The sequence below is a fragment of the Pongo abelii genome, chromosome 23 (genome assembly GCF_028885655.2).
Source record: "Pongo abelii isolate AG06213 chromosome 23, NHGRI_mPonAbe1-v2.0_pri, whole genome shotgun sequence".
In the NCBI taxonomy this organism is placed as follows: Eukaryota; Metazoa; Chordata; class Mammalia; order Primates; family Hominidae; genus Pongo; species Pongo abelii.
This window is the reverse complement of record NC_085929.1, coordinates 44,636,572-44,663,406: the sequence shown is the minus strand read 5'-3', so window position 1 is coordinate 44,663,406 and position 26,835 is coordinate 44,636,572. Positions and strand designations below refer to the sequence as shown.

General features: G+C 52.2%; 2 protein-coding genes across 14 annotated transcripts in view; both read left to right on the top strand.

Moving 5' to 3' along the window:
• PLA2G6 (phospholipase A2 group VI) overlaps positions 1-10,490 on the top strand; it is a 69,995-nt gene extending 59,505 nt beyond the window's left edge. For 9 of the 12 annotated variants that reach the window (XM_054543424.2, XM_054543422.2, XM_009234355.4 and 6 more), the window contains 6 exons: positions 1,311-1,461; positions 5,677-5,813; positions 6,207-6,361; positions 8,237-8,404; positions 9,414-9,487; positions 9,685-10,490. In XM_054543424.2, the coding sequence (XP_054399399.2) occupies positions 1,311-1,461; positions 5,677-5,813; positions 6,207-6,361; positions 8,237-8,404; positions 9,414-9,487; positions 9,685-9,829 (830 nt within the window). In that variant the 3' untranslated portion in view covers positions 9,830-10,490. Of the gene's footprint in view, positions 1-1,310; positions 1,462-5,676; positions 5,814-6,206; positions 6,362-7,306; positions 7,448-7,838; positions 8,032-8,236; positions 8,405-9,413; positions 9,488-9,684 lie in introns of those variants that run through there. The other 3 variants (XM_063723054.1, XM_063723053.1, XM_054543426.2) reach the window with 2 other exon arrangements.
• A 659-nt stretch (positions 10,491-11,149) lies between these two features.
• BAIAP2L2 (BAR/IMD domain containing adaptor protein 2 like 2) overlaps positions 11,150-26,835 on the top strand; it is a 31,212-nt gene continuing 15,526 nt past the window's right edge. The window contains exons 1-4 of one of the 2 annotated variants that reach the window (XM_063723055.1): positions 11,150-11,510; positions 12,645-12,720; positions 13,493-13,579; positions 13,921-13,982. In XM_063723055.1, coding sequence (XP_063579125.1) covers positions 11,460-11,510; positions 12,645-12,720; positions 13,493-13,579; positions 13,921-13,982 — 276 coding nt within the window. In that variant the 5' untranslated portion in view covers positions 11,150-11,459. The remainder of the gene's footprint in view (positions 11,511-12,644; positions 12,721-13,492; positions 13,580-13,920; positions 13,983-26,835) is intronic. The other variant, XM_024240234.3, reaches the window with a different exon arrangement.

The following is a 26,835-nucleotide window of genomic DNA, read 5'->3' as shown; positions in this document are numbered from 1 at the left end:
CCACCCTAGGGTGGGTATCAGGGCCTGTGGGCCAGGCCTATGTTGGATGCTGGGGATGCAGAGCTGAGCCAGGCATACCCCCAGCCTCAGGAGCAGGGGGCTCAGCCAGTCCAGGAGGTGCTGGGGACACAGTCCCATGGGCGGAGGAGGAGAGTCATCTGTCAAGTTGCCAGGACGTTCGTGTCCACGGCGGTTTATTGACTGGTATCTCATTTCCTTTTGATGATTCTCACCATAGCCCTGCGAGGTGAGCAGATGGGGAAACTGAGAACCAGAGAGGATCACCCAGTGAATTGGGCAGTCAGGACTGGGTCTCCAGCGGTGCGCCCAGCTCTCTCCCCCGGCCTCAGGGTCCCAGCATCCCCTCTCTGGTCTTCCATAGGGTCCAAGGGCGGGCACAAGGTCTGAGTGGGCAGAGTCCTAGCTTCTTCTCCAAAAGGGCCATGTCCTCCTTCAGGGACCATTTCTTCCCCATCTGGGGTCTTGAGACTCCCAGGGGCCATGGAGGGGATTTGAGAGGTCTCCTGGCGGATCCTCCGGTGTGGGCAGATGCCCTCCTTTCAGCTACCCTCTGCTTGTACATCCCTGGCCCTGGGGAACTCACTGCCTCACGGGGGAGGTGGGGGCAGCTTCTCCTTCCTGGAGGTGCAGCCGGCCCCTTGGCCCTGTCTGTTCTGAAGGCTCAAAGGACAGGGTTATTCCTTGTTTTCTGTGACAAACAAGGTGGGTCTAGCTTTTATAAGCTTTTACTCTTGAGGGGCTCTTCTTTAAGGAAAATAATACAAAATCATGAATACAAGATGAGGTATTCAGGAGCCTTGGGGCTCCTGAAGGGGGGCTTCAGTGGTTTTTGAGTCTCTCTGTTGCCCAGGCTAGAGTGCAGTGGTGCATCTCAGCTCACTGCAACCTCCACTCCTGGGTTCAAGCGATTCTCCTGCCTCTCAGCCTCCCGAGTAGCTGGGATTACAGGCGCCCGCCACCACACCTGGTGAATTTTTGTGTTTTTAGTAGAGACGAGGTTTCACCATGTTGGGCGGGCTGGTCTCAAACTCCTGACCTCAAGTGATCCACCTGCCTCAGCCTCCCAAAGTGCTGGGATTACAGGCATGAGCCACCATGTCCAACCAGAAGGGGGTTTCTCTCTCTGTCTGGGAGGTTGCAAAGGAAGGGCCCAGAATGTGGGTTTGCTTAGGCTTCGGTAAACCCGCTTCCTCCTGCCACCTCCTGCGCTCAGGCCCTCTGCAGGCTGTTCTACGGGAGCCCTGTGTGTGGCCGCTGCATCTCCCCACCTCTGACCCCTTTGTTCCTAGGTAAGTCCATGGCCTACATGCGTGGCGTGTACTTTCGCATGAAGGATGAGGTGTTCCGGGGCTCCAGGCCCTACGAGTCAGGGCCCCTGGAGGAGTTCCTGAAGCGGGAGTTTGGGGAGCACACCAAGATGACGGACGTCAGGAAACCCAAGTAAGCCCTGGCTCACTGGGGCTGTGACCGCAGCTGTGCCCACTGTGGCTGTCCCTGGGGACAGAGGGCTCCCTGTCCTGCTGAGGGAGGGGGAAGAGCGCCCCATGCTTGAGGGGAGCAGAGGGAACCCCCTTCCCAGGGAGGCAGAGGGCTGGGGTGTGGCTGTCACTTGGGCATGCGGACACCTGCTGAGCGCAGGAGGGGTGTGGCCTGATGGGCCTGGCTCTGCCCTGCCTGGCCAGGGATCTGGGGCTTGCCTGGAGAGAGCCTGGGCCACCCTTCTCTGAGACCACCTGGGCAGACCACCCAGAGGCTGGGTTTTTAATGCCCAGGCAAAAGGAACCCACCGGCTTTTCAAATGACACGGCTAAACATTTTCTCACATTTCAGACAGCACTTGCTCCCAGGATCGGACTATGAGGTTATAATCAGAGGGCTTCAGTCCTGCCTTTAATTTAAGGCCTACAAGTCTTGAACTAATTTAAGTCAGACTAAAGAGGAACTCACATTTCCAGGAAACATTTGTTTGGGGGGCCCAAATCCTAGGACTAATCAGTGCATCCCGTTCGGGGCCAGATGAATGGTGTGTTCCAAGAGGAGTGTTTTGAGCATTTCTGAGTGATTTTCTCATATTTTGAAAGTGAGTCTCCCCCAGTCTCAGGGGCCCGGAATCCCCTCTGTGGTCTTCCCTAGGGTCCAAGGCCAGCGACCTTCAATCTTTTTTCCCACTCTGTGGCTTATCTTTTTGCTCTGTGGTGTTTCTAGGTTTTTGCTTTTTGTTTTTTGTTTTTGTTTTTGTTTTGGTGGGCCCATGTTCTTAATGGGGTAGATAATATTTATAAATATTTTTATTCTTGTAGTTTGTGATTTTTTCCTTTCTTTCTTTTTTTTTTTTTGAAACAGGGTCTTGCTGTGGGGCCCAGGCTGGAGTATATTGCTGTGAACACGGCTTACTGCAGCCTCGACCTCCTGGGCTCAAGCAGTCCTCCCATCTCAGCCTCCTGAGTAGCTGGGACTACTAGCATGTGCCAACACATGTATTTTTTGTAGAGATGGGGTTTCACCATGTTGTCCAGGCTAGTCTTGAACTCCTGAGCTCAGGTGATCTTCCTGCCTCTCCCTCCCATTACAGGCGTCAGCCACCGTGCCCAGCCTAGTTTGTGCTTTTTATGTCTCATTCATAAACCCCTTTGCTGGCCCCAAGCAGCACACGATTCTCCTGTGTCAAGCTGAAAAGCTCTTTAGATCTGCCTTTTACATTGAAGTATTTTATCAACCTGGAATTGATTTTTGTATGAGGGTGAAGTCCAAGATCCAATTTAATGTTTTCCACGTGATTGGCCAGTTTTCCCAGCCCCATCTGTGAAGTCTGTCCTTCCCTCTGCTTCCTCAGCAGTGGGTCAAGCGTCCCTCTGCGCTTGGATCTGCTCCGGGCTGTGTTTTGTTCCACTGTTTGGAAAGCTGTCCCTGTGCCCGGATGATAGAGCATAAAAAACTACCGCTGTGTGGTGAGTCCTGGTGTCTGGGCGGCAGATCCTCCACCTTGGCCTTCTTCAAAAACATCATGGCTATTCTTGGGGGCAGTAGAGAGAAGTGGATACAAGCATGGACCCTGAAGTTTCTACCTCTTCTCAAAAATAGGAATATGCCAGGCATGGTGGCTCAAGCCTGTAATCCCAGCTCTTTGGGAGGCTGAGGCAGGAGGATCACTTGAGGCCAGGAGGTCGACCAGCCTGGGCAACATAGTGAGACCCTCATCTCTACAAAAAATTTAAAACTAACAGTTAGCTGGGCATGGTGACACTATGGCTGTAGTCCCAGTTAATTGAGAGGGTGAGGTGGGAGGATCACTTGAGCCCTGGAGGCTGAGGCTGCAGTGGGCTGTGATCCCATCACTGCACTCAAGCCTGGGCAATAGAGTGAGACCCTGTCTTAAGAAAAAAAAAAACCCACAAACTATAAAAAGAAAAAATATTTATAAATTCTACTCCATTAAGAACATGGGTTCATCCAAATAAATAAATAAATAAAACAAAAACACCATAAAGGGAGTAAAAAGACAAGCCACAGAGTGGGAGAAAAGATTTCAAATCCATACATCCATCAAAGGACTCATTTTCAAAATATGAAAAGATCATTCAGAAATGCTCAGAATAGTAACCACCATTTTACTTTTTCTTCCTATGAGTTTAACTACTCCAGGTACTGTTAAGTAAAATTTGTAGGGGATAATTGATTTGGACCAGGATTCTGTACCAGGCCCAACAGACCAAACCAATATGGAGTCACTCATGCCAAGTGAACCTAGTTAGCTTAGGCATATACCCATGTGACAAATAGCTGAGTTCTGGTTAGCTACAACAGCTGAGCTTTAATCAATCATAGATTGCCACCTGATTCAAACAAGGCAAACCAATTAAGCTCCACACCTCACTTTGGTTTTCAGCCCATCAACACTGCCTGACCACGTTGCAGGCCAGAGTTTCTATTCTGGTTTTGTGGCCTGCTTGACTCTCAGTTCATCAATAAAAGCCAATTAACATCTTTAAATTTGTTGCAATTTTATCTTTGACAGGACCTTATGTAAGTGGAATCATACGGTATTTGTCTTTTTGTGACTGGCTTCTTTCTTTCTTTCTTTCTTTCTTTTTTTTTTTTTTTTTTTGAGACAGAGTCTTGCTCTATCGCCCAGGCTGGAGTGCAGTGGCACGATCTCAGCTCACTGCAATTTCTGCTTCCCGGGTTCAAGTGATTCTCCTGCCTCAGCCTCCCGAGTAGCTGGGATTACAGGCGTACACCACCATGCCCGGCTAATTTTTTGTATTTTAGTAGAGACAGGGTTTAACCATGTTGGCCAGGCCAGTCTCGAACTCCTAACCTCGTGATCCACCCACCTCGGCCTCCCAAAGTGCTGGGATTACAGGCGTGAGCCACTGCGCCCAGCCATGACTGGCTTATTTCACTTGGCATCCATGTTGTAGCGTGTGTCAGAATTTCCTTGCTTTTTAAGGCCGAAAAACTCCATTGTCTGTTGGATACACATTTTGCTTCTCCATTCATCCATTGATGGATAGTTTAGTTGCCACCTTTTGGCTATTGTAAATAACACTTCTGTCAATGTTGGGTATGCAAATACCTGTTTGAGGCCTACTCTCTATTACTGATGCCTTCTCCAGAGAGAATTCTGATGGGTTCAGTTTGATCATATTTCGTTTAAGATTTTTGTGTCCATGCTCGTGGGTGAACTTGACCCATTTTTTCCTATTTTGGGTTTTGAGGAAATATTTCCTCTTTTTATTTTTTTTGGAAGAGTTAGTGTAATAGTGACTTTATTTTGAATTTATGGTAGAACTTGATAGTAAATTCTTCTAGGCCTGGAGTTTGCTTGGTGGGAGGATTTTTGATGATGGAATTAATTTCTTTAGTGGTTGTAAGACTGACCACTCGGGGTTTCTAAATACCTTTTTGAGTTAGTTTTGGTTAAATGAGGTTTTTCTAGGAATGTGTCCATTTCATCTAAATCTTTAAGCTTACTGGCATAGAGTTGTTCAAAATATTTTTTTTTTTTTTTTTTGAGACAGAGTTTCACTCTTGTCGCCTAGGCTGGAGTGCAATGGTGTGATCTCGGCTCACTGCAACCTCCGCCTCCTGGGTTCAAGCAATTCTCCTGCTTCAGCCTCCCAAGTAGCTGGGATTATAGGCATGTGCCACCACACCTAATTTTTGTATTACTAGTAGAGACGGGGTTTCCCCATGTTGGCCAGGCTGGTCTCAAACTCCTGACCTCAGGTGATCCACCTGCCTCGGCCTCCCAAAGTGCTGGGATTACAGACATGAGCCACCGTGCCCAGCCGATTCTCCTTTTTCTAATGTCTGCAGTGTGTGTTGGTGCGGCCCCCTTTTCTTTCCTGATTTTGATAACAGATAACAGACATGTTTTATCAGTCTTGCCACAGGTTTTTCCATTGGATTAGCCTTTCAAAAAAACCAACTTTTGCTGAATTGTGCTCCCAAGGTTGGACCAATCTGACACTCCTCCAGCACTGCCGGAAGAGAGCCTGTTTTGGGGGGATGGTCGGGGGAGAAGCCCACCTATCCCGAACAGAGGTTGGAGTGGGCACTCTGCTACCCAAGGCCCTGGGGTGTGAATGGTGGGGAAGGGGAAAGGTGGATGGGCAGGTGGCTCAGCGGTCCTCCTGCCTCATTTCTCTCCAGGGTGATGCTGACAGGGACACTGTCTGACCGGCAACCGGCTGAACTCCACCTCTTCCGGAACTACGATGCTCCAGAAACTGTCCGGGAGCCTCGTTTCAACCAGAACGTTAACCTCAGGCCTCCAGCTCAGCCCTCAGGTTTAAAACATGTTTGATGCATCCATGGGAAACGACTGGCCCGAGAGGCTGCGGGGTGGTGGGTGGGAGTCGTGCACTTGCCATCGGGCACCCTCACTGTGCCACCAGCCCACCTGCTGCACTGGTCTTTATTGGCTGAGGACAGGGATTGCGGGGGAGCTGTCAGGCCCCTGGCAGGTTAGAAAAGTCCCTGGAAAGTCCTCAGCTGTACCTGCCTTCCACCAGGATGAACTAGCCAGACAGTGTGGCCTCGTGGGTCCTGCTTCTGAAGAGTTCCCAGCCTCCCTTCTTCCCGCACCCCCAGCCCCCGACACGCACACCCTGAGATCTGGAGTGCATGGGTTTTATACCAGTCCCTTGTGCCACTGGGCCGCCCTCCTTCCCCGCCCCTAGACCAGCTGGTGTGGCGGGCAGCCCGAAGCAGCGGGGCAGCTCCTACTTACTTCCGACCCAATGGGCGCTTCCTGGACGGCGGGCTGCTGGCTAACAACCCCACGCTGGATGCCATGACCGAGATCCATGAGTACAATCAGGACCTGATCCGCAAGGTGAGTGCCGCGGGCCAGAGGGCCTGGACCCACTGCTCCCTGGAGTCAATCCTGTTTCAGCAAACCGTGCTAGGGACCAACCCCCAGGACAGCAGGTGGCTTTTACACACGCACTCATTCATATGTGCACGCAGGGCAAATTGATCTCACTGGAACCTGTTCCATGGGTGGGGTCTGCCTGAAGCACTGTGCTAAGGGGGGTCTGAGGACCACTGTGCTCTAAGTGGGCATGAGTGGAGAGGGCGGCATGCATATCATGAACGTGCCACTCGAGCCAGCCTGGGGACAGGACACATGCTTGCCCTTGAGCTCACCTCTGTGGATAGACAGTCCAACAGGAATGCCCGCCCCCACGGGTTGCCGGTGTTGTGGTGGAGGACCGTGATGCCTCTGCTAAAAGGCCTGGGGGCTCGGAAAGGGCTCCATGGAACAGGGGACCCATCCTGAGGCCTTTGGGGACAGAGCAGTGCAGAATCAGTGATCTGGAGGAAGAGCAGCAGCCCTCCCTCTGTGGAGGTACAGCAGAGGCTGGCAGGACCCAGCATGCTAGGGGAGGCCCTGTGGCGCGGCGGGCGGTGGGTGACCGGGGTGGGCGAGTGCGGTGGCTGAGCTCGGACCCTGGAGCCAGAGCGCCTCTGGGGGTCCCGATTCTGCCCGCGCTCACTGCCCGAGCTACTGAATGGTGCCATCATAGCGCCTGCCTGGGGAGGCTGTGAGGCCTTGGCATGCTGTTGTCTGTGAAATGTTCACGCAGCGCCCGGAGTCTGAGCTGCGTCCTTGCTGCTCTGGTTTCCCGAAGCCCCAGGCGTCCTGGGCAGCGCAGCAAAGGCTCTGGGCAGACAGAGAAGCGCCCTCTAGGGGCCAGATCAGGCAGGGCGGGCTTCCTGCAGGTGGCAGAGACTATCAGACACTAGCCAGTCTAACTCTCCTATTGCGTGCGGATAGGGAGCCTGGGACCCAGAGTGGGAGGCATCACCCAAGATCATTCAGCAAATCGGTAGCAGAGCTTTTTCGGAAACAAACAAGAGAAGCAGCGGCCGGGCGCGGTGGCTCACGCCTGTAATCCCAGCGCTTTGGGAGGCCGAGGTGAGTGGATCACGAGGTCAGGACATCGAGACCATCCTGGCTAACACGGTGAAACCCTGTCTCTACTAAAAATACAAAAAAATTAGCCGGGCGGGCATAGTGGCAGGAGCCTGTAGTCCCAGCTACTCGGGACGCTGAGGCAGGAGAATGGTGTGAACCCGGGAGGCGGAGCTTGCAGTGAGCTGAGATCGCACCACTGCACTCCAGACTGAGAGACAGAGCGAGACTCCGTCTCAAAAAAAAAAAAAAACAAAAGAGAGGTAGCACCCAGGGCTCGGGTTCAAGCCTTAGCCCCTACTTCCCTACCACGTGGCCCCGGCAGCTGCTTCCTGGCCTGAGCTTCTCTGAGAGCCCTCATTTGCAAACTGGGTGATCAGTGCCCTCTCCACAGACTGGCTGGAGATTAAATGAAGTGATGATGCAAACACCTGGCAAATCACCGACACCAAGGAACACCCTCTGCCTTTCCTCCCCTGGCCACGACTTGACTTGGGGGGCCAGCATCAGATGGGGTGGGCGAGATCCTTCTCGCAGCTGGTGTATGTGTGGTCCTGTTGGTACACAGGTGCTGTCCTGAGCAGATGGTATGTGATGCCCGCACCAGCCCTTCTGGGGTCATGTGCAAGAGGCTGGCTGGAAATCATGCCAGGCGTGCTCTTGCCACCAAAGACCTCTTGCTCTGTTCTCATGTGCCCCAGAGCCCAGTCTTGGGCCTCCCCTTGACGCTCCCCTTCGTGCCCCCTACCTGTGGAAGGTGCCTTCTGACTGCCCCTGTCCTGTTCCCAACAGGGTCAGGCCAACAAGGTGAAGAAACTCTCCATCGTTGTCTCCCTGGGGACAGGGAGGTCCCCACAGGTGCCTGTGACCTGTGTGGATGTCTTCCGTCCCAGCAACCCCTGGGAACTGGCCAAGACGGTTTTTGGGGCCAAGGAACTGGGCAAGATGGTGGTGGACTGTGTGAGTGTGGGCCCCTCCCCCAGGCCACTTCCCTCAGAGTCTGCAGCCCAGGTCGATGGCTTTCCCTCATCCTGTGGGGCCTTTGGTGTTGGAGGAGACAGCAGGGCTCTGTCCATCGCCTTTAGCCAGCTGGAGGGAAAGAGAGTCCACAATTCAGAGTCTCAGTGCGGGGCAGGGACCCTCAGTGACCACCAGCAGGGGGGTTTTCAAACCCTTTTTAGCTGTGGATCCCTTTCTGCAAACATAGCGCAGTGTAGAAGCCCAGAATGGACAAAGGCTCCAGAGCAGGCTGGGCGCTCACCCTGTAATCCCAGCACTTTGGGAGGCCGAGGCAGGCGGACCACTTGAGCACAGCAGTTTGAGACCAGCCTGAACAATATAATGAGACTTCGTCTCTACAAAACAATTAAAAACTTAGCCGGACATGGTGGTGTGTGCCTATGGTCCCAGCTACTCAGGAGGCTGAGGTGGGAGGATTGCTTAAGCCCAAGAGGCAGAGGCTGCAGTGAGCTGTGATCATGCCACTGCACTCCAGCCTGGGCAACAGAAGGAGACCTTGTCTCAAAAAAAAAAGAGAGAGAAAAAAAGAAAGGTGAAGGGAAGGGAAAGGAGGGGAGGGGAGGGGAGAGAAGGGGAGGGGAAGGGAAGGAGGGAGGGAGGGAGGAAGGAAGGAAGGAAGGAAGAAAGAAAGAAAGAAACTTCAGGGAGAGGGGACATGGAGGCCTCTCCACTCAGCCACTACCCTTTCCCCAACTCACCATCCCTGAAAGGGCACTGCTGAGACCGCTGCCCCTCTGATTGCACAGCTGGGACAGTCCCTGCAGTCCCAGGAAGGGGTTTTTCCCGAGCCACTCTGCTGCTGTGTGGCTCAGCCTGACTCGAAAAAGCCTGGGGCTCCCCATGCCGGGGCTCCGAGAGTACAGGGCAGTGCCGGGCGGGGTGCAGGCCGGGCGGGGTACAGGCCGGGCGGGGTGTGGGCCCGGTGCTCACCAAGGCTGCTTCTCACCAGTGCACGGATCCAGACGGGCGGGCTGTGGACCGGGCGCGGGCCTGGTGCGAGATGGTTGACATCCAGTACTTCAGGTGAGGGCTCAGCCACCCCAGCCCTTGGCCCCGTGCCCTGGCCTGGTCGGACTCACTGACTTCCCCTCCCAGCCCTAGTGTGGACTTTCCCTTCCCCAAGGGTCTGCTCTGTTCCCCAAGCCCACCCTGGTCCTAGCTGGCATCCCCTGCCCAGCCTGAGCATCCTAGGGTGACCCCCTCCTCCCTCGCCCATACAGATTGAACCCCCAGCTGGGGACGGACATCATGCTGGATGAGGTCAGTGACACAGTGCTGGTCAATGCCCTCTGGGAGACCGAGGTCTACATCTATGAGCACCGCGAGGAGTTCCAGAAGCTCATCCAGCTGCTGCTCTCACCCTGAGGGTCCCCGGCCTCTCACCGGCCCCAGCTGACCTCGTCCATTCAGCCCATGCCAGGCCCAGCCACTGTCCTCCCGGGCAGATCTGGGCCCAGGCACCTCTGAGTCCATAGACCAGGCCTGGGAGAGTGCCAAGCTGCCTGCCCGAGGCTGGTCCTGAAGGCCTCTCTCCCACTAACCCCGCCTTCCAGCACTTTCTGTCATTCCAGGCTATGAAAGTCTAGAGCCCCCTTTGGCCCCTTTCCCTGACTGTCAAGGACAACTGACTCCCCCATCAGCTCAAACATTAAGGGTACCCGGGCACAACCGTACCCCTGCCCCCAGCCCTAGCCTCCCTCAGGGCCTGTGGGGCTGCCTCTGCCCCAGCCCCCAGCAAGGGCACTCCCAGGCTTCCTGGTGGGTGCAGCCACTCCCTCTGCCCTCTGCTCTGTTCCCTGGAGGTTGGGACTAGAGAAATGGGGTGTCCCCCACCCCATCAGCTGGGAAAGCCCAGGCCGCAGGAGTGGGATGCCCGTTCGACTTTGCCCCTCATACTGGCCCAGCCCCTCACACTGACCCACCCCGAGAACTCTCAGCTCTCAAAGGTCACTCCTGAGAGTTTCTTCTTCCCAATGGAAGAGGCTTAAGAGCCAAAACTGAAATAAACCATTTGGATTCAAGTTCACCTGTGTTGTGTGTGCAGTGGTGTGAGTTCCCCCTGCTCCCCTGACCCCCAGCTCCTCTCGGCCTTGACCCTCGGCCTTGACCGGCCTTTTCCTTTGTACCCGGACACTCTGTTTTCCAGGATCCTTGGGCAGGGACACCTCCTGTTTCCTCTAGGCCTCCCCTAAACCGGCCCTTAGGGTATGCAGAGGCAGCTGCCAGGACCACATACCCCCAGCAGGCCCAAGGAGGGCCACAATCCTCAACTTCATCTTGGAGGACCAGGGAGAGCCGCATTTGTCACCCAGAGAGGCCGGGGACTCCGCATGGACAGGCAGCGCGTGTGCAGGGCCAAGGTCTGCCCAGGGCTGGGCAACTCCAGCGTTTGTGCCTCTCCTGCTCTGGCAGGTGGAGGAGCTGGGCGGGCCAGAGCGGCTGTGGGAGCCACGCTCAGAGGGCGTGGCCCCACTGTGAGCCGCAGGCCTGAGGACACTGAGAAGTAAAGCTGTGTTCCCCTTCAGGGGCTGCTGCTGCTGGGTCTGGCAGAGACAGTCCTGGGGGAGGGCATCGGGGAGCGCCCACCCAGTAAGGTGGGCAATGCCTGGTATAGGCAGGTGGGAGGGCGGGGCCCCCTAGGGTCGGGGTCCTTGAGGAGGGGGTGACCCAGGAGGGGGCTCATCCACATGGGTACCTGTATCAGCCCACAGCTCCAAGGGGTGAATAATTGAAGGGCAGGTCACACGAGCCCGCCTGTCACAGGATGCCTTCCCTGCCGGATCCGGTTACGCCCCAGATCACATTCTGACATCCCGAGCTGGTGAATAATTAAGCTGCCACTCCTCTGAGAAAGGACTCCATCTCCAGGTCCCTCTCCGCAGCTTCCTCGCTGCCAGCCAAGCCGTGGCCACCTGAGGGACTACCTACCACTGCTCCTGGCTGTGCCATCGCCACCAGCTCCCAGCCTCCTACTCAGACCCGGGACAGCCCCTCCATGGCCCCCGAGATGGACCAGTTCTACAGGTCCACCATGGCCATCTACAAGGTGAGCACATGGGTGGCCAAGCCAGGGCCTGAGTCCCTCCTCCCAGGGCACAGGAGTCAGGCCCGCTCTGGAGGACGGAGGGCCAGCCGGGGCTGCAGATGTCCTGGAAAGGGAAGCCTGGAGCCAGGCTGGGCCAGGGGTGGGTACGGGGGTAAGGATCCCTGAGAGCACTCAGCCATACAGCAGGAACCCCCAACTCCCAGATGCTGGACAAGGCAGGAGGGGGCCCAAGGCCCAGGGTGGGGAGAGTTGAGAGTCTGGATGAGAAGGGCCTGGCTGCCTGGCCTGGGAATAAAGACCCTCTCTCTCTCTCTCATTTCTGAGCCCCTCACTCAGACTTCCTACTTCACCCCCAGGGGGTTGTTGCAGCCGCCACAGACATTTATTGAGCACCTCCTGTGTGCAGGACCCTTTCACTGTAAGCCTCACACCACCCACCTGTGAAGTCGAAAATGACCACCCTGTTTGATAGATGAGAAAACTGAGACCAAAGAGGTTAAACAGCTCATTCAAGGTCATGGAGGGAGGAAGAGGTGCTGCTGGGATTTGAACTGAGACCCAAGTCCAAGTCCAAGCCTAAGTCCAGGCCCGTCCCCACCATCCAGGGAGCTCTCTGCCCAGCCCCAGCCTGGGGAGGCCCACACTAATCCAGCCACAGCCTTGCCCATGGGGGGCTGTTCTTGGAGGAGGGCAAGAGCTGCCCTTGCCCCAGGGGTGACTGTTGGCAGCCCCAGGTGTATAGCCCAACAAGGCCTGGACACAGGGCAGGGCTGAGCCGTGCCCAGTGGGGACCACAGCAGGTGGGCCAGCTTCAGCCCAGCGGGAGGAGGAGAACCTTCCAGGTGCACCATCTCGGGAGGCACCTCAGTCCCGCCAGAGCAGGTGTGAGCGGGAGCTGGCTGTGAGGGGACCATAGCTTGGAACAGGACCCCAAAAGATGGGCTCTGGGGTCCCTGCAGCCAAGAGCCAGGATTCTGGGTGAGCCTAGGTTTGTAGATGGGCTCCCCAAAGTCTGGGGCTTCTCACTGGGCTGGGGGTGCCCTGTCCTTGACGCCCGGTGACTTGACTCTGTCCATCGTTCCTTCTCGCTCCCCCATCTCCACACCTTTTTCCTCCCTTGGCCCTGGGGTCCAGAGCATCATGGAGCAGTTTAACCCCGCCCTGGAGAACCTGGTGTACCTGGGCAACAACTACCTGCGTGCCTTCCACGGTGAGTGCCTGCCCGGGCACCGAGCACCAGCCCTGGGCCTCTGCTGTCCCCACCCACCCAGGCCCCTCCCAGATTCTCTGCACCCCACACCTGTTCATCCTCAGCCCTACACCCTCCTACCTACCACCCTCACCCTCACACCTCTGCGGCCAGACAGGCCTTATGCACCCCCACTCTCCTGTGCCCACGCATCCCAGTCCACACCCAGCACCCCTCACTGCCCCCTCCTTCAGTGCCTCCAGACACTCCCGTGATGCAGTACCAGGCCCTGCAGGCCCACACAGCCCCAGTGCAGCCCCTGACAGTGCATACATTTCTAGGCGTCACCTCGATGCCACTGGCTGAACCCACCCCTATACCCAGTCCCACCTCTGCACCCAGGCTCACACAGCAGCTGGCTTCCTCGCTCCGACTGGCCACCACCCACACACGCTGAAGCTGGCCTTGACGTTCACTCGGTCCCCATGCAAACCCTTGTACCCGTCCAGTGTGGCTGCTCATACCTGCCAATAGCAACCCCCTACCCACCAGTGCTGATCAACCCTGAACCTCAGGGCCACCCATCCCCCTGCTTCTTAGATGCTGTCCGCACCACCTCCCTGCCCCCAGCTCTCACCTTAAACCCCTGCACCTGAGCTTCACAGCTCAACTGGTCACACCCTCCTCAGGGGCACACACAGGTGCCCACACTCCACCCAGGACAGACACAGTCCCCTCCAGAAGGGTGGGGCAGCGGCGGGGCTGGGCCAGACCTGTCCCTTCTGGTCCACAGCTCTGTCCGAGGCGGCCGAGGTCTACTTCAGTGCCATCCAGAAGATTGGGGAGCGTGCCCTGCAGAGCCCCACCTCACAGATTCTGGGTGAGGCTCCCCCTCCACAGCAGACCCCATTCTTGGGCCCTCCTTTTGCACCCTTGCCCTTCCAGGATGTCCTGCGTCCCTGACACAGGCCTTTCAGCCCAGGGCCCAGAGTCAGACTCTCGTTCTGGGGCCCAGGCTCCCCGCCACCACTCCCTGCCGGGCTGCTCCCAGGCTGGGACACACATGGCCTGGCTCCCAGAGAACCATATGGGAAGTTCCTGGACTTTGGTCCCAAAATCCAGCCTTGGGCAGGCCCTCTGTTGGCTTTCAGCGGAAGAGGGTGGTGGGTGGGTGGGGCAGGCTCCCCCACACCAAAGCCACAGCTGCATCCATGCCTCCAGGGGAGATCTTGGTGCAGATGTCTGACACCCAGCGGCACTTGAACTCTGACCTGGAGGTTGTGGTGAGTATCAGACCCCAGGGCCTGGAGGGGTCACTCGAGGAAAGTGGGCTACATTCCAAGGAGAGGGCCCAGCCTACCAGATGCCCTTCCCAGGGAGGATGACCATGGCTGCCCTTCCTAGCACCTGGCTCTGTGGGGCATGGTTCCCTGCAATAGTCGTTCAAGCCTCTAGCAGCCTTAGGAGGCTGGTGGCATTTCTGCCTCCATTTTATAGAGGAAGAAACTGAGTCTCAAAGAGCTAGTCATTGCCTGAGATGCCAGAGTGAATGGAGGCCCAAGGAAGAGAAAGGTCCTTTCACTGCAGCCCTCCTCACTGCAGCCTCCCAGGGAGTAGCCACGCGGACCTGACCATGTCACTCCCAGGAACAGAACCATTCCACGGCCCCACTGCCCACAGAACTGAATACAGGCTTCTCAGTGAGGGGTCCCTGACTCTGTCCATCCAGCAGCTTCTGCCGACACCCCTAATACAGCCCAGTCCCCTGGAAGAACGGGCCCTCTGCTGGTGTCCCCGCTGCTGCCCTGCTGTCCTCTCAGCCTAGAGCCACCGGTCCCTCCCCCTGCCGTCCAGTTGGGAAACAGCTGTCTCCTCCTTCCCAAAGCCTCCTCTGACTCCCTGGGGCAAGTCCAGTCACCCCTCCCCCTGGACTCCAACAGATGCTTCTGTCCATTCTTAGCTCGTGGTGGGTTCAAAGCCCAGCTTCACCAGTGACTAGTTTTGTGACGTTGGACTCTATGCCTCCGCTTACCTATCTGAGGAATGGAGAGAATCATAATAACTGCCTCCCAGGATTCTTGAGAGGATGACGTGAATTAATAAGCATAAACTGTTTGCCCTGGCCCCACTTACTGCCCCTGGATACCTTAGCTATGATAACCAGAAGTTAACTAGCCTGCCCCTATCCCTCCCAAGACTGGGAGCGCCTCAAAGGCTTCCTTCCTCTCCATAGCTCCAGGGCCTGGTGCCAAGCAGGGCTTCAAAGACACAGGGGAAAGAAAATTGCTGAGGGAGTCAACTTGGCTAGATGGAGAGAAGAGAGGGCTTTCCAAGGGAGCACGGCAGCGGGCTGCACACAGCCATGAGCAGGCAGCGGGCAGGCATGAGCCAGGGCTTGAGCGCAGGGGCTGAGTGGGAGAGGTGGGGTGGGGCCCGGTGGTGATGCACCTCGGAAGGTTTGGAAGGAAATTTCAACTAATTGTTCTCCCTCCAACGTGTGAAGGGGAACCCCTGGAAGTCAGGGTGCTCTTTGGGGGATACCATAAAATACTAGTCAGTTGGGCATGGGGAATAATCTTTTTTTTGTTTGTTTTTGAGACGGAGTCTTCCTCTGTTGTCCAGACTGGAGTGCAGTGTCACAATCTCAGCTCACTGCAAGCTCCGCCTCCCAGGTTCACGCCATTCTCCTGCCTCAGCCTCCCGAGCGGCTGGGATTACAGGCACCTGTCATCATGCCTGGCTAATTTTTTTATTTTTTTGTAGAGATGGGGTTTCACCGTGTTGGCCAGGCTGGTCTTGAACTCCTGACCTCAAGTGATCTGCCCGCCTCGGCCTCCCAAAGTGCTGTGATTACAGGTGTGAGTCACCGCGCCTGGCGGGGGACCAATCTTTCTATTAGAAAATGCACATCCCACACACACACAATAAGGCCCCAAGGCCCCTGGGCTCCATGGACTCCGTGGGCACTTTAGGATGTAGCATTAAGCCCCTGCCACCCCCTTGGATGTGGGCACAGAGTTATGGAGCCTGTGGGTTCCTGTCCTTGTGTTCAATGGCTGTCCTTGTCACTTGTGGAGCACCTGGGCTGGGCAGGGATGAGTGTCACCCAGGCCCACTCTGTAAGGAGAGCTGCCCTCTCCAGGCAGTGGCATCTCGGCTGTGATAACTGGGCAGGTCCACTGGCCAGAATCATACCAGACAGAACAGTGCCAGAGGCCACCCCCACCTGCAGCTCATTTATTTGATCCCTACTTACTGCCCTGTGCCAGGCACTGTGGTAGGCAGCGGGAATACAGCAGACAAAAACCCCTGCCATGCCAAAGAGGGAGCCAGAAAAACCCACAGTGAGTAAGTGAATCGATATGTAACACGTTCCATGCAAAATACACTAGGAGAAAAGTAGAGCAGGGACGGGATGTCTTTGGGGGTGCAGTTTTAAACAGATGCTCAAGGAAAACATCACCAGAAAGGTGACATTGAAAAAGGCCTAAAGGGCCCGGCGCAGTGGCTCACGCTTGTAATCCCAGCACTTTGGGAGGCCGAGGTGGGCGGATCACCTGAGGTCAGGAGTTGGAGACCAACCTGGCCAACATGGTGAAACCTTGTCTCTACTAAAAATACAAAAAATTTAGCCAGGCATGTGGTGGCAGGCGCCTGTAATCCCAGCTACTCGGGAGGCTGAAGCAGGAGAATCGCTTGAACCCAGGAAGCAGAGGTTGCAGTGAGCAGAGATCGTACCACAGCACTCCAGCCTGGGTGACAGTGAGACTCTGTCTCAAAAAAGAAAAGAAAAGAAAAGAAAAAGGCCTGAAGGAGGTAAGGGCATTAGCCAGGGAGACCTCTGGGGGAAGGGCAATCTGGACAGAAAGGACAGAGCGTGGAAAGACCGAAGGCTGCAGTAGAGGGCAAGTCTGAGATGACCAGCCATTAACAGGCCCAGCGGGACTCTGGTCCTTCCTCTCAGTGAAAGGGACACCATCAGAGGGTCTTGAGCCAAGGAGGGACAGGATCTGACTTAGAATGTTTTAAAAAATGTTTTTTATTGTAAACTAAAACATAGACACAGAAAATCTTGCTGAACAGATTAGAGCTTAATGAATCATTATTAGGCAAACCAGACCTGAAACTACCATGCAGAACTCTGCCAGCCTCCCCAGAAGCCCCTTCAGGTGCCCGCATCAAAACCACAGCCTCTCCCTCCCTCTAAAATTGTCCACTGGTCTGAGGTCTCACATTTCCTTGTGTGCCTTTGTAGTTTATCACTCTGCCTTACAACCCAAGACACTAGAATTTGGTTTTACTCTTAAAAAAAAAAAAAAAAAAATTTGGCTGGGTGTGGTGGCTCACGCCTGTAATCCCAGCACTTTGGGAGGCCAAGGCGGGCGGATCACAAGGTCAGGAAATCGAGACCATCCTGGCTAACACGGTTGAGACCCCGTCTTTACTAAAAATACAAAACAATTAGCCAGGTGTGGTGGTGGGCGCCTGTAGTCCCAGCCACTCGGGAGGCTGAGGCAGGAGAATGGTGTGAACCCGGGAGGCGGAGCTTGCAGTGAGCTGAGATCACGCCACTGCACTCCAGCCTGGGCAACAGAGCGAGACTCCATCTCAAAAAAAAAAAAAAAAAAGAAATTTGAGTCTCTTTGAACCTACGGGTTCCCCCTCCGTCTGTTTCTTTTCCTTACACTTTGTCTGTTGGAGACCCTGGGACCATCTGCTCTGACTTTCCCATAGTCTGGAAGTTGCTGATGATGCTCTCCTGATAATGTTCAGCTGGTTTCTCTGTCCTCTGGATCCGGAGCCTTGCCCTTGGCAAGACCAGAGGGGCTGCTGAGTTCTTCCACCAGGAGGCATCACTGTGTCTAGATCCGCCATGCATCAGGGATACACACCACTGTTCTTCCGATGCCCTTTCAAAGTATTCTTAGCTAGGATGCTTCCAGAAAGAGATGCTTCCCCTTATTTGCTATTATTACCCACTGGCAAATTTCATTTGGGGAGGGCAGGAGAAAGGTTTCATTCATTCCCTTTATTCATCAGGTTCCAAGATAATGAATCTGTGCCCTGTCATCCTCTGAAGGTGAAGCCACCAATTAACTTTATGTTTTTACTAGCACCATTATGTAGTACTTTTATTTACTATAATCAATATTGTAGATTTAAACTCATTTGACCTATTTCAATGGTTGGCAATTATTATCTTTACTGAAGTTGAAAATGTCCTATTTTTGGCCAGTGGAAGCTTTTTTTTTTTTTTTTTTTTTTTTGACATGGAGTCTCACCTTGTCACCGAGGCTGGAGTACAGTGACACAATCTCGGCTCACTGCAACCTCCGCCTCCCAGGTTCAAGCAATTCTCCAGCCTCAGCCTTCCATGTAGCTGGGACTACAGGTATGCACCACTGCATCTGGCTAATTTTCATATTTTTAGTAGAGACTGGGTTTCACCATGTTGGCCAGGCTGATCTCGAACTCCTAACCTCAGATGATCTGCCCAGCTTAGCCTCCCAGAGTTCTGGGATTATAGGCATGAGCCACTGCACCAGTGGAAGCCTCCTGAGTCCTTGCTGTCTGCCTGACAAGAGGTTCCAGGCTCATCTGCTACTTGTGCTGCGTACGACATGGAATCAGCCATTTCTTCATGAAGCCCTGTTTTTACTTTTTGTTTTTAGTGTAAGTGGTATTTCAAAACCATAATCTGAATACTAGTGGTGCTCATTGCCACTGGGTTGATCTTTGTTTCTAGGCTTTTTTGGTGGCTGTGCAATGCATAGATTGATACATATTTATATGCAATGTGTGTGTACACACATATAACACATATTCTCTCTCTCTGTCTCTTTATTTCTATTGCTGCTGCACAAATTCATCTTATTTATTTATTTATTTATTTATTTATTTATTTTCAGAGGCAGAGTCTCACTCTGTCACCCAGGCTGAAGTGCAGTGGTACAATCATAGCTCATTGCAGCCTCCAACTCCTGGACTCAAATGATCTTCCTGCCTCAGCCTCCCAAGTAGCTGGGACTATAAGAAAATGCCACCGTGCCTGGCTAATTTTTTTATTTTGAGATGGAGTGTCGCTCTGTCATCCAGGCTGGAGTGCAGTGGTGTGATCTCCACTCACTGTAAGCTCCGCCTCCCAGGTTCACGCCATTCTTCTGCCTCAGCCTCCCGAGTAGCTGGGACTACAGGCGCCCGCCACCATGCCCAGCTAATTTTTTTTTTTTGTATGTTTAGTAGAGATGGGGTGTCACCGTGTTAGCCAGGATGGTCTCGATCTCCTGACCTCATGATCCACCCGCCTTGGCCTCCCAGAGTGCTGGGATTACAGGCATGAGCCACCGCACCCGGCCGTGCCTGGATAATTTGTTAACTCTTTTTATAGAGATGAGGTCTCACTATGTTGCCCAGGCTGGTCTTGAACTCCTGGCCTCAAGCAATCCTTCCATCTGGGCCTCCCAAAGTGTTAGGATCACTTTTAGACCATTGATTCGTTTTCTTGTGTTTCGTGGGCCTTTCTGGTGTGTTTTGGTTGTCATAGGAATGTTATTCTCTTCCATATTCTCTTTTTTCTAATAATAACTTTCTATTGGATTTAACCTCAGAGATTTTCTGTGGAAAAGTAGGTTTTTTCCTGAAATTGAAAAAGGAGCACAGTCAAGACAGTTTTTCTCACTTCGCAAGATCTCTTTCTGTTGTTCTTATGTAGTTTTCCAAAAATATGGCAGCTCCCTTTCTGCAATTTCCTGGTTCTGTTCATGCTCCTACATTTGTTAGACTTTCTCTCGCCTTTTGTGTCTGTTGTCCTTGTTCCTGATTTTGATCCCCCTCACGGCATTCTCTCCTCCACGTGGGCCCTATCTGGATGGGAGCCTGGCTGGTCAGTTTCAAGACCTCCTAGAGGCTCCACTACTCCAGCCCCTTCAGACTTTACCAGGGACCTCTTACCTTCACCTCTGGACTCACAAACTCCTTGGAGTTTCAGCTGCTGTTCACAGACTGGCCTACTGAGCTTCCCATGACCATCTGCTGGCCATGTCGGGGTGCGCCTGTGTTCAGGTCCCTCGACACCCAGCTACCTCCCACTGCTCCATCCACATGCATGCTGGTCACACTGACCTCACAGCCGGTGCTGATTTGTGTTTGGGGGGTTGTAGAGATATACTGTCATAGTTTTGTTCTGAATGTTGTCTTGAGTTTATTTTTTTTCTTTTAGCGGTTTTCTTTGTTTTGTTTTGTTTATTTGTTTGTTTTTTGAGACGGAGTCTTGCTCTGTGGCCCAGGCTGAAGTGCAATGGCGCCATCTCAGCTCACTGCAACCTCTGCCTCCCGGGTTCAAGCAATTCTCCTGCCTCAGCCTCCTGAATAGCTGGGATTATAGGCACGTGCCACCATGCCCGGCTAATTTATGTACTTTTAGTAGAGATGGGGTTTCACCATGTTGGCCAGGCTGGTCTCAAACTCCTGACCTCAGGTGATCCACACACCTTGGCCTCCCAGAGTGCTGTGATTACAGGCATGAGCCACTGTGCCTGGCCTTTTTTTTTTTTTTTTTTTTTTTTTTGAGACAGGATCTCACTGTGTCACCCAGGCTGGAGTACAATGGTACAGTCACAGCTCATTGCAGCCTAGACTTCCTGGGCTCAGGCAATCCTCTCACCTCAGCCTCCCAAGTAGCTAGGACCACAGGCATGAGCCACCACGTCTGGCTTTTTTTTTTTTTTTTTTTTTTTTTGTAGAGACAGCATCTCACTGTGTTGCCCAGGCTGGTCTGGAACTCTTGGGCTCAAGCAATCCTCCCACCTCAGCCTCCCAAAGTGCTGGAATTACAGGTGTGAGCCACCGTGCCTGGCTCGTCTTAAGTTTTTTATTTTGCTGTCTGGTTTCTCCATTCATTTTTAGGAGAAGATGAAAGAAGGTTTTGAAACTACATTTCATTTCCACCATCATCCCAGACCTGAGTGTTTTTTCTACTGAGGTAAAATTTACATACAACAAAATAAAGTTCCTAAATATCTTGTGTTAAGTTCAACAGATTTTGACAATTATATGCCCTGTGTGACCACCGTGTTAAACAGGATTTATTTAGAATGTTTCCATCAACCCAGAAAGTTGTCTTATGTCTCTTTTGTCAGTCTCGCCCCCTAGGGGCAAAGGCTTTCTGACTTCTATCTCTGCAGATTAATTTTGCCTGTTCTAGTGCTTTGTTTGAGTGGAACTGTACCCTGTATATTTTTTTGTGTCTAGCTTCTTTCACTCAGCATAAGGTCTGTAAGATTAATTCATGTTGTTGCATTGTATGAATCTGTGTCCCTATCAAGGAATACCTGAGACTGGGTAATTTATAAGGAAAAGAGGTATATTTTGGCTCATGGTTCTGCAAACTGTACAAGCATGGCACCAACATCTGCTTAGCTTCTCATGAGGGCCTCAGGAAGCTTACAATCATGGGGGAAGGTGAAGGGGTAACAGGTGTGTCACATAGCAAGACAGCAAGAGAGAGAGTGGGGAGGTGCTAAGCTTTATTTATTTATTTATTTATTTATTTATTTATTGAGACGGAGTTCCACTCTGTTGCCCAGGCTGGCATGCAGTGGTGCGATCTCGGCTCACTGCAACCTCTGCCCCCTAGGGTTCAAGCGATTCTCCTGCCTCAGCCTCCCGAGTAGCTGGGATTCAGGCCCCTGCCACCATGCCCGGCTAATTGCTGTATTTTTAGTAGAGTTGGGGTTTCACCATCTTGGCCAGGCTGGTCTTGAACTCCTGACCTTGTGATCCACCCACCTCAGCCTCCCAAAGTGCTGGCATTACAGGTGTGAGCCACCGCACCCGGCCTTATTTATTTATTTTTTGAGACGGAGTTTCGCTCTTGTTGCCCAGGCGAAGGGGTAACAGGTGTGTCATATGGCAAGAGAGAGAGAGAGAGAGAGAGAGTGAGAGTGGGGAGGTGGCGGGCTCTCTTTATTTATTTATTTATTTATTTATTGAGATGGAGTTTCGCTCTTGTTATCCAGGTTGGAGTGCAGTGGCGTGATCTTGGCTCACTACAACCTCCACCTCCCAGGTTCAAGCGACTCTCCTGCCTCAGCCTTCTGAGTAGCTGGGATTACAGGCATCCATCACCATGCCCGGCTAATTTTTTGTATTTTTAGTAGAGATGGGGTTTCACCATGTTGGCCAGGCGGGTCTCCAACTCCTGACCTCAGGCGATCCATCCGCCTCGGCCTCCCAAAGTGCTGGGATGACAGGCGTGAGCCACCGCGCCCGGCTGACAGGCTCTTTTTAAACAACCAGATCTTGCATGAACTCATTACTACAGGGAGGCCACCAAGCCATTCATGAGGGATCCGCCCCCATGATTCAAACACCTCCCACCAGGCCCCACCTCCTACACTGGGGATTACATTTCCATATGAGACTGGAGGGGACAGAGATCCAATCCATATCATGGGTGTAACAATATTTTTTTCTGTTTTATTGCTTAGTATCTCGTATGAATATCCCACAATGTATCTATCCATTCTTCTGCTGATAGTCATTTGGGTCGTTTCCAGTTGAAGGCTATTATGGAGCTATTATGAATAAGGTTGCTATGAATATTCTTGTACAAGTCTTTTTATGGATATATGTTTTCATTTTTGTTGGACAAATAACCTAGGAGTGGAATTTGCAGGGCATGGGGTTGACATATGTTTATTAGAGTTCTCCAGTGTTCTTGTGCTATTCTGCATTCTGCCAGCAATGAATGAAAATTGCTGTCGTTCTACATTCTTGCCAGTGTTCAACGTCGTCAGTCTGTTTTATTTCAGTCATTCTCATGGGTATGGAGTGGCGTCTCACTGTGGTTTTGTTCTGATGTCTCTGATGACTAATGACTTTTAATGTGCTTACTGGACATTTGTACATCTTTTTCCTTAAGATGTTGGTTTAGTCTTTTACTCATTTTTTTTTTATTGAGGTGTACTTATTGTTGAATTCTTTATATAGTTAAGATATGAGTCCTTTGTCAGGAGATGTATGGGAAATATTTTTTTTTCAATCTGTAGCTTGCCTATTCATTTCCTTAATGTTGTCTGTCTTTAATGAACATTAATTTTAAATTTTTATAGCCAGGCATGGCAGCACACACCTATAGTCTTAGCTACTTAGGAGATTGAGGTGGGAGGATCACTTGAGTCCAGGAGTTCAAAGCTGAGGTTCAAGCTCTGATCGCACCACTGCACTCCATTCTGGGTGACAGAGCAAGACACTGTCTCTAAAAATATAAATAAATAAATACATAAATTTTTATGAAGCCCAATTTTGCAATTTTTGTGCTTTTTTCGCAGTGGTTTGTGCTTGTGTCCTATCCAAAAAATCTTTGCCTACCCCATGGCACAGATATTCTCCTAAGTTTTCTTCTAGAAACTCTATATTATGGACTTTACATTTATTTCTATGATTTGTCTTAAATTTATTTTTGCATATTGAGATGAAGTTTAATTTTCCCTGGATGGATATTCAGTTATTCCCACATCATTTTAAAAACATTTCCCTTGACTCACTGAAATGACTTGGTATCTTGGTCAAAAATTGATTTTGGGCCAGGCAAAGAATCAGGCCAGGTGTGGTGGCTCACGCCTGTAATCCCGGCACTTTGGGGGGCCGAGGTGGGCGGATCACCTGAGGTCAGGAGTTTCAGACCAGCCTGACCAATATGGTGAAACCCCATCTCTACTAAAAATACAAAAATTAGCCAGGTGTGGTGGTGTGTGCCTGTAGTCCCAGCTACTCAGGAGGCTGATATAGGAGAATTGCTTGAACCTGGGAGGCGGAGGTTGCAGTGAGCTGAGATCGCGCCATTGTACTCCAGCCTGGGCGACAGAGCAAGACTCTGTCTCAAAAAAAAAAAATTGATTTTGCATATATGTGTGGGTTTGTTTCTGGACTCTGTTCCATTGGTATGTGTTTCTATCCTTATGCCAATATCACACTGTATTACTTTAGCTTTATAGTAAATACTGAAATCAAGTAGGCTAAGTACTTTGTCCTTTTTCAAAATTATTTTGCCTATTTAAGATTGTTTGCATTTTTTTTTTTTTTTTTTTGAGACAGAGTCTTGCTCTGTCGCCCAGGCTAGAGTGCAGTGGTGCGATCTTGGCTCACTGCAAGCTCCGCCTCCCAGGTTCACACCATTCTCCTGCCTCAGCCTCCCGAGTAGCTGGGACTACAGGCGCCCACCACCACTCCTGGCTAATTTTTTTTTTGTATTTTTAGTAGAGATGGGGTTTCACCGTGTTAGCCAGGCTGGTGTCGATCTCCAGACCTCATGATCCACCCGCCTCGGCCTCCCAAAGTGCTAGGATTACAGGCATGAGCCACCACACCCGGCCTGATTCTTTGCATTTTATCTAAATTATAGAATCAATCATCTTACCTTTAAGAAAGGCTTCTGGAATTTTGATAGAGTTGCATTAATCTGTAAATCAATGGTCATCTTAACAATATTGAGTCTTCCAGATCCATGAATATGGTATATCTCTCCATTTATTTATTTTTCTTAGCAATGTTTTGTCATTTTCAGCAAGTGACATTTGCGGAGGTGGCAAAAGGATTCCTCAAGAGTTACTGGAGGCTGGGCACAGTGGCTCATGCCTGTAATCCCAGCACTTTGGGAGGCTGAGGTGAGCAGATGGCTTGAGGTCAGGAGTTTTAGACCAACCTGGCCAACATGGAGAAATCCTGTCCCTACTAAAAATACAAAAATTAGCCAGATGTGGTGGTGCACACCTGTAATCCCAGCTACTCAGGTGGCCGAGGTGTGAGAGTCACTTGAACCTGGGAGGCAGAAGTTGCAGTGAGCCAAGATAGCACCATTGCACTCCAGCTCGGGCAACAGAGAAAGACGCTGTCTCAGTTAAAAAAAAAAAAAAAGTTACTGGAGTCCCTCTGTCCATAGAGCTTGCAATGCGTGGTTGAGACGACGAGATCTGCTGTCAGCTTTCTGTGCTTCTGTACTGAGGCGTACATAGGACCCTCTAATGAAGCGTGTGCCCCAGGGAGTGGAGATGGAGAGGGCAGTCTCTGTCTAATTCACTGGGAATTCCTCAGCCTGATCTGGGGTTGGTGACTTCCTCTGTCAGAAGCCACAAGCTAACAGACTGTTCTCTACCTATAATGGACACAGCAAGAGCTCAAACTTCACTTCCATTCTCAACCTCTTAGTTTTGTTTTGTTTTGTTTTGAGATGGAGTCTTACTCTGTTGCCCAGGCTGGAGTGCAGTGGCGTGATCTTGGCTCTCTGCAACCTCCACCTCAGTGGTGCAATCTCAACTCACTGCAACCTCCACCTCCTGGGTTCAAGCAATTGTCCTGCCTCAGCCTCCCGAGTAGCTGGGATTACAGGCATGCACCACCACGCTGGGCTAATTTTTGTATTTTTAGTAGAGACAGGGTTTTTGCCTTGTTGGCCAGGCTGGTCTCGAACTCCTGACCTCAAGTGATCCACCCACCTCAGCCTCCCAAAGTGCTGGGACTACAGGCATGAGTCATGACGCTTGGCCCATTGTCAACCTGTTGATGGACCCATTTCTTCAGGAGCTTGGTATCCTTTCCATTAACCCAGTGATGCCTGGGACCTACCAGCTTGGGGTATCCTGGGTCTGTGTCCTCTGCTTCATTGGCGATCACAGCCAAACCACGACAACAGGAAGAGCTATGATGTGGCTGTCCTGCTGAAGCGCACATTGCCACCACGTGCCTTCGTTCACGCGTAACTGGAAGCAGAAGCAACACTATCCCATGAGAGGGGACTCAGCTTGTTCCTAAGTGATTTTTCCCGGGCAAGAGGAAGGGAATGGGGCAAAGAGAGTTAGCAGGAAAGGAAAGAGCCCCAGCTTGTCTGCTGAGCTGACAGCAAGAGCCCTTCAAGCTGTATTTGAAGGATACCTTAGGAGAGTTCCTGCACCCAGGCCTTTTGGGGAGAGCCCTCCACATCTCCCAGGGCTCTCAGGGAGAGTTGTGACAGCCCCACTGGCTAGGCTCTGCTTCCTCCGGCATCATCCGTGTCCCTGTTGCCTCTGCAGACCAGCCCTGCTGTAACTGAGTGTTCTCTGCAGGTCTGTACTTTGAGTTTATGTATTTAAAGTATTTTCTGTGACTTTCGGTGTGGTTCAAGTCAGTCTCTCCAGGTGCCATTCACCATCTTTATAAGTGCTCTGGTTACAAGGTTGCCTGGGTTTTGAGGGTCTGCCCCAAGCCCTGTTGTTTATATTGTGCATTTTTGCAGAAGGTGGGGATTTTCAGGAACATGTGGATTGTGATCGACAGAAACCTTGGACTGTCTCTTTACAAGCGAGGTCACACATTTTTTTTTTTTTTTTTGAGACGGAGTTTCGTTTTTTTTTTTAATGGCACAATCTTGGCTCACTGCAACCTCTGCCTCCCGGGTTCAAGTGATTCCCTGCCTCAGCCTCCCCAGTAGCTGTGATTACAGGCAGCCACCACCAGGCCCAACTAATTTTTGTATTTTCTGTAGAGATGGGGTTTCAGCATGTTGGCCAGGCTGGTCACAAACTCGGCCTCTCAAAGTGCTGGGATTACAGGCGTGAGCCACCACGCCTGGCCTGAGTTCACAAAATTTAAGGAGGCAGCGCTGTGACATTCACACTAGCGCAGGGTCGGGAAGGCTTCCTTTTGATTGGATCCAGCAGAAAGTGGCCCCCCAGAAGCATCTACCTGGCATTTCTATAACAACGCATGTTTCTGTTCACTGTTCTATCATTCTGCAAACCTACGTGCCACTTCCTTCTTGGTGCTGACACTCTTCTCTACACACACACTGGCAGCCATAGCTCAGGGTTTCAGTACCAAAGAGGCGCCCTCAAGCTCCCTTGCAGACCAGTGGGCACCAAAGTTTGGGAAACAACTGTGGGAGAAAACCTTAAACTTTAGAAATTTTATTATGTAGTGATTTTTTCTGCATACTGGGAGGAGATTGCCAGCATTCCTTTTCTGGGCGATCCCCGAGCCCCATGGGATGATGTGAGGATACCTAGGGCAGGAGGAAGGACCCACTGTGGAAAAAGGCTGTGTGGACAGAGGCTGCGCAGAGGCAGGAGGGCCTCCAGAGGAGGACGTGTCCGCGGGGTTGGG